Source organism: Crinia signifera, chromosome 4 (genome assembly GCF_055691185.1).
Source record: "Crinia signifera chromosome 4, ASM5569118v1, whole genome shotgun sequence".
NCBI lineage: Eukaryota > Metazoa > Chordata > Amphibia > Anura > Myobatrachidae > Crinia > Crinia signifera.
The window spans coordinates 19,347,734-19,363,909 of NC_139220.1; the positions used below are offsets into that span (position 1 = coordinate 19,347,734).

Here is a 16,176-nt window from a genome sequence, read left to right on the forward strand (position 1 = left end):
TTCCCGTATGCACACAACATAGGGCTACTACTCAGGGAGTCCATTAACAATGGGTTCACAGTCAAAAGGTTGACAGTGACAAAAAGGTTGACACAAGCAAACACATGGACTACATGAGTTTTCATGATTTTTATCATTTTTAGGGGAATTTTTTAATGCTTTACCATCCGCATGGACCCCAAAGCATGGCAAGCGAGGGTATGTGCTACACTAATTGGGGGTCCGTCCACCTGCTGATGTGTCTACACTGCTACTCTCCATTTACCGCCACCCACCATCATTGCCTTGTGTGGTATTCCTTGGCTCCTGAGTGGCTCACACCGGCACCAACGAACATTTGAAATATGACATCTGTGCGCCAGCCTATCAGAGCTCGAAGACTGCCAGCCAGATGTCACGATTGGCTGCCAGACCATGCGCTGTGATTGGCTCATGAGCTAGGGCTATATTTCAAATGTCAGTCACTGCTGGTATGAGCAGTATAAGAGCCAAGCGTACACCACACAGGGCCGTGCCCCCCCCCCCCCCCCCCCCCCCCCCCTTCTCTCCTCTCCTGCACTAATGGGAAATCTAAGAGAGGCACTAATGTGCAGGGGGCACTACTGGGGGAATATTATGGTCCAGTGCTCTGGACTTGCCCTCTAGGCTAAAAGTTGCCAGCCAGCCCCTACTGCATACATACACACAACAAACACACTGCATACATACTGTACGTATGTACCACAAACACTGCATATATACATACATACACATACTGCATTCATACAAATACAAACACACACACACACACTAACCTACAAAAGACAGGAGGGCATCAATCACTGTCGAGTCTTATGTGAGCATGGTGCTGCTGCTGCTGCTGCTGCTGCTGCTGCTGCTGCTGGGGATCCACATGGCTGCTCAGTAGCTCCCTCTGCTGGTGTCTGTTGTACACAGCGAGCTCTCTGCAAGGAGCAGTAGCACTGCATCTATCTCTATCCGTGTTGTTGATGATGGTCCTGGCTAGTGCAGAGCTGGAGACAAGCCTGTCTCTATCTCTAAGTGCATCACTTGACGGTGGGCCCTTAAGAAACAGAGGGGCCCAGGTAAGTACCCCCCATGATCTCTGCATTCCCCAAACCCCCCCCCGGAGTGCTCTGGTGCCTTGCACCGGCACTGCAGAGGACACAACAGCTGCAGCACAATCAGACCATACAGTAAGTTTGAACCTGCTGGTGAATATTTCACCCTTGCTGGCCCTGAGGTCAGTGCTCTCACAAAGAATGCCAGTGTGGGGTGATTTCTGGCAGTGCATCCAAAGGGCCTGATTCATGTAAGTGAACTTATCATGCTGCCATGCAAATACATGTATTTGTTTTCTGTGCAGGGTAAATACTGTCTGCTTCTGCAAGTAGCTATTGGCCCCGTGGTGTATTTACAATGGGTACAGTGTGTGTGATGCACAAGAACCTCTGAATCCCATTAGGGCCACACTGCACACACTGCACCCAGCAATGGAGGCAGCAACATTGTGGATAGCGCTGAAAATTTGTCCATCAAATGATTACTCTGCCCTTTGGCCACATGTGAGGGGATTTGCTCACATACACATCTCCTTGCATGCTAGAGAGGGGAATCGGCAGTGCGGGGGGGGAGTGTTCAGAGGGGCGGCACTTAACTGTTCGCAAGGCTGTGAGTGCATGCAGCATAGCGCACAGGTCTGAATCGGACCCTTGGTGCAGTGCTGGAAACCACAAGCATTGCAGCGTTCATTGAATGCAGGACGTTTGTGGCATTCATAGTAACGAGTGGGACCACTTAGCTTACGTCTGGGCAGCCTGATGTAGTAGCCCAGGCTCTGAGCGTGTGTACAGCAGACACAATCCCGACAGGCAGCCGTGGGGACATTCCCCTGTATTCGGGCGCATCCCGATCACCGAGCACCCACCCCCCTCACTTGGATCATTAGGTCTCCAGCAAGTTGGACAATCAATAGGTGGACACTATTAGGTCGACATGCATTAAGGTCGACATGCAGGAAGGTCGACATGGGTTAGGTCGACTGGGTCATTAGGTTGACACAAGCTCAATGGTTTTATTGCATATCGTATTTCTGACACTACTTTATTCTCCCACCCCTGCCCTAGTGGATGGTAGGGCATGAAATACCACCTGTCAGCACATCTCGGCTCAAAAAAAAAGTGAAAAACCCCATGTTGACCTTTTGAAAGTCAACATTCCCTATGTCCACCTAATGACCATGCCGATCTAACCCATGTCGACCTTTAGTCAGGCTGACCTTAATGCATGTTGACCAGGGCCGAACTGGGACCAGAAATCGGCCCTGTCATTTTGAGCACACAGGCCCACCCGAAGCAGGAGGGACCCTTGCGCGGCTTCGCTGCACAGCAAAAAAGGGGGCGTGGTCTCATGGGAAGGAGGCGTGGCATCAGAAAAAGGAGGCATTACACATTATGGAACACACCGTAACGCCCATTACAGAATATGACACAATCTGGACCCATAGGCTGCTCCCCCTGTGTAATAACAGGACACAACACGCTGCGCCCCCTGTATGATGACAGAACACTACACGCTGCTCCCCCTGTATAATAACAGGACACAGCAGGCTGTTCCCCCTGTATAATGACAGAAGACCACAGGCTACTCCACCTGTATAATAACAGGAAACCACAGGCTGTACAGCTGCAAAATAACTGGACACCAAAGGCTGCTCCCCTGCCCAAAAACTGGACACCATAGGCTTCTCTCAGAGAAGTTCTCTGGGAGAAGCCTGTGGTGTCCTGACTACTCAGTCCTGTTCTCCCCTGTACATATGCTACCTGAGGCTGTGTGAAGCTAATTTTGCCGCTGCCGCCACCGCCGCTGGATGGACACACACAAGCTGGAAGCAGGAAACTGGGTGCCGTGCACAGGCAGGCTGCACTGCTTTCTGCCTTCTCCTCTGACCCCTCGTCCCGCCCACAGCACCGCCCTCTGTACTATCTGTAGCGGCCTCCTGCACTGTTTAGACAGGTCTTCAGTGCAGGAGGCCAGAGGCCATATTCTTAAAGCCGCGGCCAGCGCCGCTCAAGGGAGGAGATGTTTAATACTCCTGCAGCGGCAAGCGGGACTCAAATTCGGCCCACCTGGCCATCGGCCCTTCTGGCATTTGCCAGAAGGGCCAGATAGCCAGTCCGGCCCTGCCTGCCACTACCGCACGTGGAAATAGGTATGGGCATAGGTGGACCATTGGACAGGACATGACACGCCCCCTCAACGGTGCGCTTTGCGTGGCAAATTCTGGTGACTATGTATGTAGGCAAGTATGTTTTTTTCTCTTTTTTACTTTTTATTATTTTTCACACATCCTTAACATATGTACATGTAGACATAGTTTTATGGCAAGTATGGTTATGTGGCTGCTACTGCGCCTGTCAGTGAATCTGATAGGGAGACATCGCTGAGTGCTATGCTTGGTATGCTCCCCCTACTCTTACCTCCATGTATTTGTGGAATGAATACTGCTCAGTTCCTGCCCCGAGGCAGTATCGGCCATGCCCAGCAGGAGAGCAGCAGCAGCCGCTCGCAGTGTGCTTCACATCAGGAAACATAATGTAAACATTTTTTTAAAGGATTTTTTTAAGTAATACATTTTAGTTCTTTCAATGTGGTATTTTATATTGATTTAAAATGCCAGGATTGCATCCAAGTAAAAGTATGGTAGATGGAGAGACCAGACCTCATTGCACTACTGTGTGGCGTAACTTGTTCAAGGGACAATACTGTGTGGTGTAACATGTATAAGGAGCTCTAATGTGTGGAGTAACATGTGTAAGGAGCACTACCGTGTGGTGTAAAGTGTATAAGGAGCACTACTGTGTGGTTGTAGGTGTATAAGGAGCACTGCTGTGTTGCATAATGTGTATAAGGGGCACTACTGTGTGGTGTAATGCATATAAGTAGCTCTAATGTGTGGCAAAACATGTATAAGGATCACTATTGCGTGGCGCAACATGTAAGGAGCAGTACTGTGTTGCATAACGTGTATAAGAGGGACTACTGTGTGGTGTAACAAGTATAAGGGGCACTACTTTGTGGTGTAATGGGTACAAATGGAGCCGGCATCAGCTTCTCACCAGCCACCAGGCCCCGCCATCCGTTGAAAGGGGGCGCGCACGCATGAAACGCTTGCGCACCCCGTTCCGACGGAGCTCCCCACTGCCGTCCACCACCTCCCCGCTTGCCGTTGCCAGTCCCTACCGTCTCCCCGAACCCCCCCCCTAACCCTGCTGCAAGTCTGATGGAGTCCCTCTCAGCCAGCAATCGCCAGCGGGGACATTCTGGTGGGTGCTGGGAATGAATGAGAGGGACTCCATCTGTATAAGGGGCATTCATTTGTAGCACAGTGGTTCCCAAACTCGGTCCTCAGCTACTCCCCAACAGTGCACATTTTCCAGCTGTCCTCACAGAATTACAAGTGAAATAATTATGCCCACCTGTGGATCTTTTAAAATGTGCTGAGTGACCTGGAAGACATCAATTGTTGGGGGTCCTTTAGGCCGAGTATGGGAACCACTGTGACTGTAGCATAACATAAATAGGGGGTACTATTATGTGGTGTCATGTGAATACCACTGTGCTACTGTGTGGATAATTTGAAATGTGGGTACTACTGTGTGACCACGCCCCTTTTTCTTTTTTGCAGTGCTCCTTTGTCGCTCACTGTCCCTTTGCACAGTATGGGAGGGAGGTTGCATATTTAGTGTTTTCAAGGGGCACCAAACACTCTAGCACCAGCCCTGCTTAAACCCATCGTAAAATAAATTTACCACATGGTCTCAGACGTGGTCTAGTCTTACCCGGATGATGCCAGTTGCGGAGAGATATCTTGTGTACATTGGAATTGCACATTAACATTAAGGTGAGCTCATAAGTACAAGCTATGCTAAATTATATGCCTTCCATTTACATCTATGACAGAATGGCGGGTACTGATGTGGGACGTAAGCAAAGTTATGGCACGTGCAGATCGGGGCACAGAGCCTGGCACAGTCTTTGCTAGGTCATGTGCCTCCACCAGATATCACTGAAAAGTATAGGGGGCGCCACCGTGTGAGAACAGTAGCGGATCGGTCCTGGGTGCAGGGTACTCCGTACCATAAGCACAACACTACCCTGGTTAATTGAAATCCAGCCCTGCCCATATATAAACAGACCAGAAACATTGTTACTAACCAGAGGGGGGGGGGTAGTGATTTATCAAAGTTTGGAGAGAGACATAGTTGAGGCAGTCTGTGCGCGTGGAGACGTGATGCATCATCGTAGCCCCACCCCCTGCTTTACAATGCTGACAACACCCACTTTTGCAGAGACGAGAGGTGCTCAGCGGGCAGAGTGGGGGGTACCTAGGGGAGGGGGAGCATGCTGCGGGATACTTGCCTGCTCTCTTGGGGGGGGGGCAGTTAGGAGCCTCCTGGTCATTATGGAAGAGTAGGCCGGTATAAATTTATCTCCCTCCATGCTTTGATCTACACATTATATAAAATTCCTTTTCGATCTACAATACCCCACAGTTGCTGCCTAGATCTGATTATGTCAGTTCTTCACTCATGACTAATGAAACACATACATAGTACATGACACCACTATACAAGTACAGCACATATTTAAAATTCCTTTCAGTGTTCTGTCTGTACTGTGTGCCGTATACTCAGGGTCATCACCTCTGCAGGTCGGAGCTTCCTGTGCTGATGACATTTATTGACCGACATTTCTGGTGAAGTCCAAAGGTGTCTCCAGTTCTTCTGAACTGTGTAACCGGGTGTGTACAATGGATCATAGGCCCACAGTAAAATACATGATATTTAAGTTATAACATAAGCATTGTTCCCAACAAGCTCTGTAACAGAGAGGTAGAACCTGAGTCTACTGTGCAGGTCTCCAGAAACATGGCGCCCGCCAGCAGCAGTTGTTCACTCGCAGGGAATGCCCAGCGTTTTCATGGGGATGCCCATAAAACACTGGCCGTTCCCTACTGCCGCTCCCTGCATGCCCTCCTCTTTACCCTATCCGTAGGAATACCAATATGCACAGAGCTGCACAATCGGTGGCCAGGTGGGCCGAATTTGAGTCCCACTTGCTGCCACGGGAGTAGTAAACATCTCCTCCCTTGAGCGGTGCTGGTCGCGACTTTAAGAATATGGCCGCCGGCCTCCTGCACTGAGGACCAGTCTAAACAGTGCAGGAGGCCGCTACAGATAGTACAGAGGGCGGCGCTGTGGGCAGGACGAGGGGTCAGAGGAGAAGGAGAAGGCAGAAAGCAGCGCAGCCTGTCTGTGACAATCACACGGCACCCTGTTTCCTGCTTCCAGCTTGTGTGTGTCTATCCAGCGGCGGCAGCGGCGAAAGGTAGCATATGTACAGGGGAGAACAGGACTGAGGAGTCAGGGCACCACAGGCTTCTCCCAGAGAACTTCTCTGAGAGAAGCCTGTGATATCCTGACTCCTCAGTCCTGTTATTATACAGGGGGAGCAGCCTATGGTGTCCAGTTTTTGTGCAGGGGGAGCAGCCTGTGGTGTCCAGTTATTTTGCAGGGGCAGCAGCCTTTGGTGTTCTGTTATTGAGCAGGGGGAACAGCCTGTGGTGTCCAGTTATTGTGCAGGTGGAACAGCCTGTGGTGTTCTGTTATTGTGCAGGGGGAACAGCCTGTGGCGTTCTGTTAGTATGCAGGGGTGCAGCCTGTGGTTTCCTGTTACAGGTGGAGTAGCCTGTGGTGTTCTTATCTGCCGTCAAATTCTATGTTCTGTCATTATACAGGGGAACAACCTGTTGTGACCTGTTATTATACAAGGGGGGCAGCCTATGTTGTCCAGATTATGTCATATTCTGTAATGGGCATTACGGTGTGTTCTATAATGTGTAACGCCCCCTTTTTATGATGCCACGCCTCCTTCCCATGAGACCACGACCCCTTTTTGCTGTGCGGCTTCCCCGCGCTAGGGTCCCGCCTATTTCGGATGAGCCTGTGTGCTCAAAATGCCAGGGCCGATTTCTGGTCCCAGTCAGGCCCTGGTGGCAGGTATTAACGGGGGTCGTACAGATGACGGAGATGGATATCGGTAACAATTCAAGTAATGGGTGAGTATAATATATTATATAAGGGATATGAGAATATGAAAAAAGAGGTAGAAAGCAGAATAATTAAAATGCACCTGTAAGAAAAAAATGACATTTAAAAATGAATGTGATAAAACAATGCTTACACTCTTCTACAAGAAATTTTTAGTCCGTGGCTTTAGGGGGTAATTCTGGCCAGGAGATGGCAGAGTCCTTCCGGTGCTATTTTTGCCACACTACCACGCCGCCCATTCTTTGATCCTGGGTGCAGCTGATTTTGGAGCAGCTGTGTTGCAGAGTAGCAAGGGTGGGGGTGGAACTAGATGGACTTTGATGCTGCGGCAGCGTGGAGGAACCAGTGATGAAAATGAAAACGGCGCATGTGCAAGTCTGGAATCTGGGGGTGGGGCCTGCAGAGCGGCGTCATGATGTTGGCCCACAAGACTTGTTCTGCTTATGCACACAATGTCCTCAGGACTAGCGCTGCTTACACACACAATGCCCACATTAATATTGACACATTACACACACAATACCCACAAGACTAGCGCTACTTACATGCACAATGCCCACAAGACTAGCACTACTTACACACACAATCCCCACATGGATAGCGCCACATACGCACACAATGCTCACATGGATAGAGCCACTTACGCATACAATGCTGCCCACAAGACTAGCACTGCTTACATGCACAATGCCCACAAGACTAGCTCTATTTACACGCACAATGCCCAGAAGACTAGCGCTACTTACACACAATCTGTATATCGATTATTAAATGGTATTTAAATCTTATTGCTGATGCTCTTTAGTGTGCTGGGGGAATATTTTTCCTTTTTTTCTTGTCTAGAATGACCCCACCCTTTTATACACCTGTGTAAGAGCACTAAATCAATTGAGAAGCCACCATTTTATATTAGTCTCCTTGACATTCAAGGAAATATCAGAAGTATGCATATATATGTAGCAATTATGAACTAACATAGACTTAAACACATTTATTCTCTACCAATGTATCTAGTAATTGTTTAATGTATACACTTAACCAGTTATTAAAGAAACAACCTTTAATTGAAGACTCACATATTTGAAAAAGGATTGTTAAATTGTTTATTACCCCACATTATAATGGCAGTTTAAACTGCTATTTTTATTAATTTTTGTACCAAAATTTCTCGCTTTGCCATTTCAGAAAAACAGTGGAAAAAAAAACATAAATTCAACAGAGCAATAAAGATTTTTTTAAAAAGAACAAAATAATAATAATAATAATAATAATAATAAAAAAAAAACATTTCTACAGGAGGTTACTAATTTTGTAAAATTAATTATGGCTATATTTTAAATTACAGCTAATCGATATTGATTCATTAATTTAATGGCGCAGTTAAATTAGGTACTGTGCTATAAAATAATTAATATTTAATCAATTCCAAGTCATACAATTAAAAGAGGAATACTGATTGTTTCTTTACCTGAAAATCTGGGATAACAACGAAAGAGAAAAAAGATAACAGCCATTATTACTGTATTGTTACAACTCCACAGCATCATGTTTGTTTTACAAATGTAATCACATTGGGAAATTTCATAACTCAAAATAAGTTTGAAGTCAACAAAAAAAATGAAGAAAATCAAAACAAAAAAACAACAATTAAACAAAAAATATAATTTTAGGGATTGGTCGCTTTACAAAAATGGCTATAAAGATAAATCATATTTGTATTTAATAACAATTTAACAAGAAAACCTGAAAATAAAACAGAACAGAGATCAAAATATTACCAAAACAATAAATCATAAAATCATAATACTGTAATAAATCTTTTTCTTTGTTGATAAAATATTACAAATAAATTATTGTATGAAATATATCTCACTAGATAAGTTATTCTGAAACTGCACTATAGTAGATGATCAACTATGTGTGTATATATATATATATATTATATAATAGTGTGTGTGTGTGTGTGTGTGTGTGTAAACAAAAATGTTATCTTATAAAATGAAGGAAGACACAAAATCAAAAATAATAAAAAATAAAATGGATTTGCATGGAAATTTATGGTGAAATAAATGTTTTCAACAAATGATGCAGAACATTTTAAAATGGAGATATTTTGCTGTAACAAAAGATAATGCAGGAAATTAAATCGCTTTTTAAAAATCTCTTTTTAAATCTATTTTATAAAATAGATTATTATGAAACTAAATTAGCATTCCAAATGTTGACACAAAACGATTATACTATTCAGTGTTGGTGCTTTAGTATATTTTGTTTAGGAGAATTCATCCAAATAAATATTCAATTCAATAAATTAAAACAAAATATTCATTAATAATTAACTTCATATCAAGTTTTATTATTAATCGACTCATATTTTATTAATATTAAATATTATAAACTTGATACTATTAAAAGTTAACTCTTTTGGGACAATTTAAGTATTATCCCTGGCAAAGTTAAAACGTTCAGAAATATGTTTAAGATATTCTAATTAATTGTAAACTGAGCTTCTTCACGCTCAATACAGAAAAAAATCAATAATATATTAACCAACAAGCAGCAAAATCAATGTATTTGAGCAGGGGAGCAACTGGACCAAATTTAGAATGCAGATTTATCTCGATAGTCATTTTGACCAATTTGATTATTCTCTTCCATGTTTGCAACCTGCAGTTAATACAAAGTTAGTACCTTCCAAGTGAATACCTGCCATATTTCTAGAACTGAATTTGCACTTCAGTAGTACCTAAGATGATCTCTACAATTGCTTAAATATCCAGAAAATTTGTATTTATTTAAAAACCTCAGCAACATCATATTCCAACAGCAATCAAAAATTGTAAGTATTGAAAATGTCATGTTAATTTTTTTTCATGTTTTAAAATGTAGATATACCGGTATGTTTCACTAATCTAAAACATGAAGAGAATGTACAACTAATGGTATTAAAAAAACCTTTTCCCATAGAAAACCTACCACTTTTGTAATTCAATACCAGTAAATATGACATATATAAATATTTGCAATTTTTTGTATGATCACGTTAAAAAAAGTCATAATATACTTAAATAATATAATCAAAAATAAAGAATATTTGGTACTCATGTAATATCTGGGCGACCGATTTTTTGATTGTATGCCTTAACTTAAGGCATACAATCAGATGCGATGGACCTGATTTTTTTCGGAAAAATTGGGTCGATCGCATCGCATGCAACCAAATCACATGCGATGCGATGGACCCGATTTTTACATTGGATCCATTGTTAAATGTTCCCTAAGACCCGATTTTACATTGGGTCCAATGTTAAATGCCCCCCAGACCCCATTTTTTATTGTATACCCACCCTGTTCATACCCCCACCCTGTTCATACCCCCTACTTAACATGTATTCCGCGTCCCCTCGCCACGCTTCGTGTTCGGTGGCTCGCTGCGCTCACCACACTATATAAAATCAACTCCATGCCCACTTGGATAGTGGGGGTATGAACAGGGTGGGTATACAATAAAAAAATGGGGTCTAGGGGGCATTTAACATTGGACCCAATGTAAAATCGGGTCTCAGGGACCATTTAACATTGGATCCAATGTAAAAATCGGGTTCATCGTATCGCATGCTATTTGGTCGCATGCGATGCGATCGTCACGATTTTTCCGAACCGATAAAAAAATCGGGCGCCCAGATAATACATAAGTACCGAATATTTTATTACAAAAATGTGGTGTTTTCTATGGGAAAACTTATATAGAGGATCTGGAGAGAAAGTAAATTCCTGAATATCCCAATGCTGTATTTATTAAATTAGGGGCATTTGATGTACAGTACAATATTGTATAAAATTCCCAACTCAGAAGGGGCTCTGTTTATTGACTTACACTAAGCCCTTCAACTGCTGTAATGTAGGTTATTGAGCAGAGTGGCTCCATATGTAAATATTGCTTTTTACACAAAGCACAGTTTTGCTTTAAAACGGGATCGGATCTGACCTCCATTACCTGGTAGAGGAGGATTCTGTGGCACAGAATACAGGAGGAAGCTGGACACAATTCTGCACATCAATGGTAAATCTCATGACCATGCATGTGAGCAGTCACCACCCAACTCTTCTAACAGGCAACAAAATTGTTCAAAGGAAAATGTTTAGCGTTTAAAAGCTATCTAATTCTATTTTAATATTTATATGGATAAGTCAAATGTACATTTAAAGGGATGAAAGTAGACATATTTGGGGACTTGATATATATTCCATAAATGTTGCTGATAAATCTCACCTTCCACACTGCTGGAAGGTGAGATTGCATAGATGAAAATACAACCACTTAAGCCCCATATACACAGTGCGATTTTAGCCATTATCGCCGGGAATATGGTCCCTGAGTGACCATATCTCCGTGTGTACAGGGCGACTGTCGCTGCGAGCACTCTCCCGTGACCAGCCCTGTGGTGGTCGCTGGTTGCAGGACCACCCCGGCATCAGCTGTTTCCCCTAGCAGTGTCTGCTTTTTTATCAGTGACCATCTCTGGTCGCTGATGAAAAAGGGAACACTGAGCAATATATGGCTCTGTGTAAGGAACTTTATGTCAGGGTCACTATAGCTTAGGTGGGCCAAGCAGATATGAAAGTCCATCTCCAAAGACATCGCTTCAATTTAAGGGGCACCAGCTACAATATTGCCTTGGGCACCAAATTAGTCAGACCCAGCCCTGCATAGCTATGTGGCGTTTACTCGGTTATATAAAGCAATAGTTCAACAGTCCTTCAATAGACTTTTAGGCACTAAAACTGCATGCAGATTCACCATATATTTTTGTGGAATATATATATATATATATGTGGGAAACAATTACTGGTGATTATTTTTTTGAACAAGGCAACTTCAGTGACCCTTTTAACAGTCATTAATTTGTCAATTCTCTTATTCTATAATCTATAAGATTTGATTCCAAATATTAAATGTTCTTTGTATTTAGAAAAAGGATCAAAATCCAAATATTAAATTCTACGCACACAAACAAATCATCCTGTAAGATCCACAAGTGCTTATTTTAAATAAACGTTTGAAGGTTATTAAAAGGTATTTCCTCCTTTCGGTAACTTCAAAATTTTAAAATGTTGTTTTATATCGGCTCGCAGCTTTTACTAAAAACATTTCCAGGATCATTTCTGTGAGATAAGGCCATTTATTTGTGTTGCCTGTGGTTATGACACAATATTACTTACTACCTGGATATAGTTTTATTGCAGGCAGTACAAAACAATATGAAAAGCAACACAAACAAGTCAAATTTGATCAAATGAATAAATGGCTGAAGGGACTCAGAAGGTAAAGTTAATGTAATGTACTAAGCAGATTTGCACCCATTTAAATCATGTGAAAGTCCTTTAAAGTACCACTATGGACATTAGGAACAAGCATCATGGCTATCTAGTCCGCATTGCCAATAAGCTATATATATATATATATATATATATATATATATATATATATATATATATATATATATATATATATATATAGAATACACAGTCCGTAAATCAATCTCATACATTATGTTTTTAATCATCAGTATTCACACGAAACGGTAACAAATAGCAGGAACCTTTTTTTTAGTATTAAAAAAATAAATAATAAGTAGGATTAAGTGCATAAACATATCAGTGCATGAACGGAACATGGTAGTAGTGACATTCAAGTTCACCTCAATCACAGCTATTTGTGCAGGCTGTTAATGACCACACGCTGGCCAGTAAAACAATTCATGATTTCAAAATAAATCTAAACTGATCTCTAACTCCCCAAGAGCAAGGCGAACGTGAACTGCGTCGAGACGACCGTTGCCCGTAGGAAGAGGTGTGAGTTAAAAGCATACATAATAAAACATCGAAAAATTGGACTTAGAAATATTCATTGATGGTTGGTCAATATGACCTGAGATTAGGCAACTTAAACTGGATGTAGCCAAGAAAGGAACCCCTTAAAGAGATCTCCTACCTTCAAACCTCATTGGTTAACTGGTGTAGACATGACCTTCGTTAATCCTTAACAGACTTTCTACACTGGGTTTTTGCCCTTGGGTATGACACCATTTGATAAATCTTGAGATCTGTCATACTTGACCAAAGCTTGCTTACCTGACCGATTTCGTTTAATATTCCACTAAGATCGACCTAGGCCCCAGCCATTATGTCCACACCCTTAGGTTTGATGTGCCATATTCCATTGAGGGCTAATGTACCCTGCTTACAGCCTAGCCATACAGAAGCCTGAGGAACAATTATTTTGTAAAGTGTCTAGAACATCTCAAAAGATGCAAAATTATATATGAAAATAATAAATAAATTGCAACCTCATAATGGCAATACAAAGAATCAAAACACAATAAAATCTAATGGCTTACACTACGTTAAGTAAGTACTTCCAACGCGGGTTCATATATTGGCTTAAGTATCCTGGAACACTGTAACTCTTGTAAGAGAAAAAGGTCAATATCTTGGATTCATTCATGCAGCCAGCATTGACTATGATAGAGGTCACCATATTATTGCCCACCCTTAGGCGGATTTCAAGCTTCTCGGGTTCTGTGCTTCTCTTATCGTTTTATAAATCTGGACTCTAAGAAGGTAAATGTCTGAACTTTCTCTAGCCAGAAGACCTCCAGTATAGTGTTTACCACCGGTGAAGTCCACTTCCTTAGTCCCATTTTAGCATCCATCGAAGTCTAAGATTCTGGGGGTGTTTTGGAGACACAGTTGAGGAGTGCACACTGTTGATTGGAATGTGTGATATCTTCTTGGACTGCTAAATTAGGACTAGAGGACAAAAAACAATATTTAATAAGTTTATTTCATAAAATGAGCCTTACAATATATTAAGACATTTATACATATACTACGACTTCAGGACAAGAGCAGCTTTTGGGAAACTTACATCATACGTAATCTGCCCATAAATTTCCCCAAAGGCAAATTGCAAATTGTAATGTATCCTCTTATTTGTAAGCCAACCTATATCATAAAGCATAATAGTCATTCAAATATAGCACAATAAATCAGTAAAGAAGTTTAAAGTTGAGAATATATATTATTCTGGAGCCAGTCCAATAAAACATAATTTATTGAAATTCACTTTTATATTTAAAAAATAATTCTAGTACCACTTCATTAAATTTACTCATCTCTATATTATATAACAATAAATAATAATAATAATGATAATAATAATTAAAAAAATTGTCTTACAAGTGAAATAAATATTTGTGTAGCTAAAATATAATAACTATAAATAAGCATTGCTTTTAGCACTGATAATAATTAGTAAATAAATCATTAGATTTTAAAAAAGTTTTAATTTATAGGCTGGTAAACTATTAAAATACAGTCTACCAATATAGTGATATTGAAAAAAAACAAGTATAAATATTTTATAGACTTCTGTACACTTAATCTTAAGAATTAGAAGGTACTAAGGAGGTTATTCTGGTTGGTGCGTAAATTTCCGAATTATTTCGGAGCGGTCCGCACGCCACGCTGTGCGGACATCGTACGAAGAAACGCCCACCGGTCCTCCGCATTCGGACGGACTCACACTTTAAGAAGAGGGCGTGTTTACGGATGACATCCAAACCATGCGTGTGCGGTGGACACACACATATTCTGCACGGTCTTACAGTGTCTGCACGGTCTTACCGCGTCAGAACGGACGGGAACCTGCCCGTACGCACCGATGCGGTGTATTTTCGCAAAACATGTACACATGTAAATGTACACGTGACATGTATATTTATATTAGTGATAGGAAGTTCTGTCCATTGCTTGCAGTGTAAATGTGTTTTAAAAATGCAGCATATATTTGTGTGTTTAGTAATGGTCCATTTAAGCTGCAATGGTTCCAATTGAAGCAATGAAAATAGTGTAATTAATGAGTAATGAGTAAAGGAGTGGATTGTATTGTGTTCAGCTGACATTGGTTGAGGTGCGCCCGTACTGATTGGGCGTTCCGAATGCCTAGCGCATGACCGAGTGGTGTCCGCAAAGCAATACTTGCTTATGAAGACCGCATGTTTCCTGCCTTTTTGTTCGTGTGCATTCGGTGTGCTGTCCGAATGTACGCGTACCAGAATTAGTGCACTCCCTCGTATACGCCCATGTTTACGCCCAGTTTAGCCCACTTTGAAACTACGCCCCTGTGTACTTCCGAATGACGCCCATAATACGCCCATATTTCAAGAGTGAATGCGGTACACATTTCTGTACGGTATTGGTAAGAACAAGTACGGAGACCTTGCGTGGCACATGCGCATAGCGTTGCCCACGCATGCGCAGACGGCTAAAAAACGCCATCCGAAAGAGTTTGGGAAAGTACGCACAGACCAGAATAAGGCCCTAAGTATTGATGTCTTGTGATCAGTAGACAATATACTACAAAATAAAATAAAAAAATACCTACAAATGTGCATATAAAAAAATAGCAAAAATTAAGAATATATTCAGCTATTCAGCAATATATAACAATCCCATCAATTTCTAAATCTTTATTTAGTATGTCATAATTAGCTTTATTCAGTACTATTTTGTTACCTTTTCATTGGTTCTGGGTGTAACTAGATGCAGTAATCTAGTTTTTTAAATTATGCATTTATTAGCCAACACAAAAAAAACAACCTGTGGCAATAAACATATTGCACTGCAGTTGCGGCAGATAGAACATGTGCAGAGATTTTGCTTTAGGAGTTGCGAGTCTACCTGAACTGTAAATAGTAGTGTAAACATAATGCTGTCTACGATTTGTTCACTACAGGCAGAGGAAAATAAATAGATTACTAAATAAATAAATGCATTTGCATTCTTTCAATGTCTCTTAAAATGGCTATAATGGTACCCATTAAAACTGGAAATAATACTAGCATTTGAAAACCATGTTAAAAATAGTGTCTAATGGGAATGGATTTGCCTGATTCCGGGTGCTTAAAGGAACGTCCACTTATCATGTAACTACATGTCACGTAGTTGGGGCATTTAAAGCTCCCCATTCTGCGCAGGGCTATGACACCTCTTATTTTTG

General features: G+C 41.8%; 1 protein-coding gene across 6 annotated transcripts in view; it reads right to left on the bottom strand.

Annotated features, from left to right (window-relative positions):
* Window positions 1-12,656: 12,656 nt before the first annotated feature.
* BICD1 (BICD cargo adaptor 1) overlaps window positions 12,657-16,176 on the bottom strand; it is a 185,689-nt gene continuing 182,169 nt past the window's right edge. For all 6 annotated transcript variants that reach the window (XM_083181321.1, XM_083181322.1, XM_083181324.1 and 3 more), the window contains one exon: window positions 12,657-13,925. In XM_083181321.1, coding sequence (XP_083037447.1) covers window positions 13,835-13,925 — 91 coding nt within the window. In that variant the 3' untranslated portion in view covers window positions 12,657-13,834. The remainder of the gene's footprint in view (window positions 13,926-16,176) is intronic.